This window comes from Humulus lupulus, chromosome 1 (assembly GCF_963169125.1).
Source record: "Humulus lupulus chromosome 1, drHumLupu1.1, whole genome shotgun sequence".
Classification (NCBI taxonomy): Eukaryota; Viridiplantae; Streptophyta; class Magnoliopsida; order Rosales; family Cannabaceae; genus Humulus; species Humulus lupulus.
Window position 1 is genome coordinate 295,945,499 of NC_084793.1, and position 5,315 is coordinate 295,950,813.

Here is a 5,315-nt window from a genome sequence, read left to right on the forward strand (position 1 = left end):
GAAAAAATTTAGGTATTTAAGTGATTGGATGACAATAACTTAGTTATTTTAACCGCCAATTTTTCATTTAATTAATGTCACATCAACAGTTAACGAAAAACTTAACAGCACGTATTACGGAGCACCAAATTTTTTGAAATTAGGTACTTTTACCGTAAAAAAAACTTAGGTATTTAAATGTTTAAATGACAACTTAAATATTTTAGCCGCCAATTTTTTTTTTTTTTTTTAAATTTTGTTCTTTTCATCTCGTTAATTAATATTTTTAAATAAAATTTATAGAAAAATTATATAATACATCAATTAAAATTATATAATTATAATAAAAATATGAAAGTTTATATAAGCTTTTTCTTTTTTTGCATCATGTTTTTATTACATAAGATTATTCTATGTAATATTTATAATAACTACATTATAAAAATTGAGTAACCATACATTGTGCACTATAACATAGGATCCTAATTAATGGTTATACCGAAATTATCAAAGAGAACTAGCTAGGGTCACGCAGAACCGAGAACACTCAGAGGGTTAGGGGGAACCAAATAATTTCACAAAAAAAATGTATGTTATTTGTTCAGTGATGTAACAAAATCCGTCTTTTCCAAACGCATTACTTTCAATATCAAAATCATTATGGAAAATTATATTAGTTCCACTTCCACATGGACCATACGTATAAATATATATATATATATATATATCACTTGTGGTAGTGTCTGTTTATGATTGCCACAATATTATAAACAAAAGATAAAGCAGAATATTAATGCAGTGCATACACGTGCAAAATTTGATCATCTGAACTCATAACAATCTACCATATTTGTTTTTCCAATAGTTACAAATATTTCTTGTTCGAATTGGAATATGGCCAACAAAGGTAGATACTGTAGCCACTTTCTTCTTTTGCAGTTTAATTAATGCTGAAACCCAATTAATATAGCTTAAACAGTTTGCTATTTACGCTAGTTTTCCCACTAATAATATATTAGATTCAACTAATAGTTACAACGTTTCCAATAAATAAACTTTTCTTTGTAACTTAAAAAGAAGAAACATAAAAAAGTACTGCTTTGACACATTTAACTAACACGGTGACTTATGAAACTCAGACTTATTATCATACTAAATAATAGAACACTTTGAACAAAATAAACGTAGTTCAACATATATAATATGACAACTCATTATTTTGGCTACAAGATTTTTTCCTTATCTTTTCTTTTCTTATATGTGGTCAGAATTGACTGATACATTATCAAATAACGTGTCAACAGTTGTGGTCCTCTTACACACTTGTAGATTTCGCTTCATGTTTTTGGGCATATGTTTTTTGATGAGTTTCACTAGAGCATCTATAAATAGAGTAGAAAGCTTGAGTTTTTTCATACCAAACCAGAAAATTTAGAAGAGCCACTAGTATAAACTTTTGTTTCCACAAAGCACTGTATATTTATCACCCAAGCTAGCTTAATGGCTCAAATCTTAACCCCAAAAACTCTGCACCCAAAATATGGAAACTATGTAACAGTCCTCAGTATCGATGGAGGAGGAATCAGAGGAATGATCCCTGGAGTTATTCTTGCTCATCTTGAAGCTGAGCTTCAGGTACGTAATTATATAATATTATAAGCCAAATTTCTAAGCTTTTACTTAAATTTATTTTTGTATCTAAGCTAATAAGTTTATATATGTATACAGAAAATAGATGGCGAGCATGCAAGACTTGCCGATTACTTTGATGTGATTTCAGGAACTAGCACGGGTGGTCTTATCACAGCCATGCTAACTGCACCAAACAAAGAAAATCGGCCTTTGTATGCTGCAAAAGATATTGTCCCATTTTACTACAAAGAATGCCCCAAGATTTTCCCACAACCAACGTACATATGAATATTCTCTTATTATTTATTAAATATTTGGCATACTATTATTATAATAATGTCTGCTACGTACTACAAATTATTTAACTTGATTTCTCTTTTGGTTTTGAATAATTTGCAGTAATATATTTGCTCAGGTTATGGATTCAATGCAAGATCTGACGAGCCCAAAATATGATGGAAAGTATTTGCATAAACTAGTGAAAGACTTACTGGGGACAAGAAGATTGCATGATACTTTGACAAACGTTGTCATTCCTACTTTCGATGTCAAGAAACTTCAGCCAACTATCTTTACCAGTTATGAGGTATTAGATTATTAAGACTTTGTTATGAAAATAATTGGTCAGAGAAATATATGTTTCCTAAATTACATTAAATTTCATCGTCAAAGTTTTTTATTTTTTTAATCATTTCCTCTCAAATTCAAGTTTTAGAGATAGAGTTTTTTTTTTTAATAAATTAGGTATAATTATATATTAATTAAATTATTATTAATTGATGTATTTGTCCAAAATTAATAATGACTATTACAGACGGTCGGTGATCATAAAGTGATGGATGCACATCTTTCAGACATTTGCATAGGCACCTCTGCAGCCCCAACTTATCTTCCTGCTCATCATTTTACAAACACTGATAAAAATGGAAAAGCTGAACAATTCGATCTCATTGACGGTGGCGTCTGCGCTAATAACCCGGTAATTAATACTTAGATTATTAATTCATTATAACATTATAACGACATATATACATATATAATCAATATGATCCAAATGATAACTTATTACTTAAAGGCATATTGATCTGCATTCAATTTTAGTTTAAATATTATATTTTGTTCTTACACGGCTATCATCACAACTAACGAAGTATTCAAGTAATAATGCAGTGTTAGAGTATATATAAGAGTACTATGATAGTAGCATAGTTGATTTCATTTTGTTTGATTAACGAAGTGAAATGAAATAATATTTCAGTCTCTGGTGGCCATCAGTGAAGTGACCAAAATTATCCTTAAGAATGATCCGACCTATACCACATTTGCTTCGGAAAATTTTCGGTTTCTGCTGGTTTCAATAGGCACGGGTTCCAACAGAGGTGAGAAGAAGTACGATGCTAAATTATGTGCCAAGTGGGGACCTTTGTCCTGGATAGCACACCAGGGAAGTACTCCTATCACTGATGTTTTCATGGAAGCCAGCTCCGACATGGTTGATTACCATAACACTATTGTCTTCGAAGCCTTTCGTTCTAAAGATAAGGTTCTCCGCATCGAGGTAAGTATATATATATATTATTATGTTATAAGTAACTCTTATATATACTTCATGTATATATACTAATCATAAACTATCTATGATTATAAATAGGATGACACACTTCATGGAGATTTAGCTTCAGTGGATAAGGCTACCCCACAAAACCTACGTAATCTGGAGGAAGTTGGTAAGAAATTGCTCAAAAAGCCTGTTTCACGTCTCAATTTGAGAACTGGAACTCGTGATCCGGTTCCAGATGCTGGCACCAATGAGGACGGACTCAGAAGGTTAGTCTTCGCTTTGTATATATATATATATTTATAGGTCACACCACGATACCTGTTTATGCACTACCATGATCAATAGTATTTTTTTTTTTACATAATACCATTGAAGTCAGAGCAAATTTCCTATTAATTTTTAAAAAAATCTAAATATTAATTTTTTAAAAAATCTAAATAATTTATGTTGTTGAAATATGGTTTCCAACTTTTAGTATTGTCACATCTGTAAATATTATTTTATACTCTATTTTATTTTCGATAACCTAAATTATTAAGATTTTTCTAAAAATTTGTACGGGGTTTTGATGTGACTTGAACATCATATAAAATAAAACTGAGGTTTACCTGTGTAAAAATGTACGATTAATTATGATAGTATACAAAAGAGTGCAACATTGTAACAATCCAATATATATAGGGAGCTTTTACGGTAGTGATATTATTTTTGATCGTACCGGTACGAATGTTTTTATTTTTGGCACTCAGAGAAATTATAACCCTATTTTATTTTTATATGACAGTGTATATGATAGATATAGTCGATATCCCACCAATTTTTTAAAAATTATGAATAATTTAGGATTCACTAATCAGAGTTCAACCAATCTATTTAATAAGTATATAAAAAGATTCAAGCATGCTTACAATTCATTATTTGAATTTGATTTTAGCACTATAAATTATTTCAAATTTAATTTTTCAAAGACTGGTAGAATATCTTAAATAACTACATTGTATAATATCATATAAAAAAAATTGGTTACAATTTTTCCACTAAAAAGCCCATATCGGTTGGAGCAAAACTAATGCCCGTAAATATACTCTTGATGATAAATAATTGATATTCAAATATTTATTATTTTAATTATTTCTTCTAGGTTTGCTGAGGAACTTTCAAAGGAAAGGAAACTGCGCTTGTCTAAGGCCAACGTGGCAGGAAAATAAGTGCTACTCATCATAACATCATCTTCCATGTATAATAAGTCAATAAATAAATGTTCTAATTTGCTCAGGCCTTGATATCATCTGGCGAGCTGCTTGGAACTGTTCGTTTTAATTTCAATTGGCCGATCGTTATGATCTTTGGCTGGAAAAGTCTTTTTTTTTTTGTCCTGTTATGAAATTGTAAGTTCAATAATGTTTTCAATGGTGGGACCATATATATAATAAATGTTGGGCATGTTATATGTTTGTTTCAATTGATATAACGTTATATGTTATTTTATTCATAATTTATGACTAATAATGTTTTTTTTTATTACAAATTGATAAATAATATTTTTGTCACAACAATTTCTTTGGAACGATATTTAAATTTTTTATTTTCATAATCTTTGAACAGTCATAACTAAAACTAAGTGTTGTGACTAAAACTGCGTTCAGAATATGAATGACTAATTCGTATTTAGTTATTAATCTAATTTGACTATCACTAATAATTTTATTTTTAGCCAAAATTGTAATTTCATTCATGACTAATTTTTTTTTAACAATATCCAAAAATAAAATAAAACTATTTCTAAATAAAACAATATAAATACTTATTTCTTTCTCATCGTCGCTTATGTCAGTTGCAAATCAGAGACTATTTAGCTTAGTCCTACGTTAGCTAGATCATCTGTTTTATTGTGTATAATGTATAATTTGAATTATATATTTTTAAATAATCTGTATATCGACTTTAGTTATATCTTAATCAGAAATGAGTAATAATGGATGTTATGTATATTTATTTTATGTTATTATGACTTATTAAATTAATTTGTTCGGTGATTTTTATGACTTTGAGGGAGCCTAACAAGAGGTGGGGGACATGCAGACCTTAGTTGCATGGTGATATCATATCTTAGAATTTTTTTACTCAAATAGTATCTAAAAAA

The 5,315-nt window shown here is 29.1% G+C and overlaps 1 protein-coding gene across 1 annotated transcript; it reads left to right on the forward strand.

The window, feature by feature from the left end:
- The first annotated feature begins 1,380 nt into the window (after positions 1-1,380).
- On the forward strand, positions 1,381-4,620 carry LOC133810741 (patatin-like protein 1). Its single transcript, XM_062246079.1, has 7 exons — positions 1,381-1,614; positions 1,708-1,889; positions 2,011-2,197; positions 2,426-2,590; positions 2,870-3,169; positions 3,263-3,438; positions 4,314-4,620. Exons 1-7 carry the CDS (start codon positions 1,480-1,482, stop codon positions 4,378-4,380), a joined length of 1,212 nt encoding a protein of 403 aa, XP_062102063.1. The 5' UTR covers positions 1,381-1,479; the 3' UTR covers positions 4,381-4,620.
- The last annotated feature ends 695 nt before the right edge of the window (positions 4,621-5,315 follow it).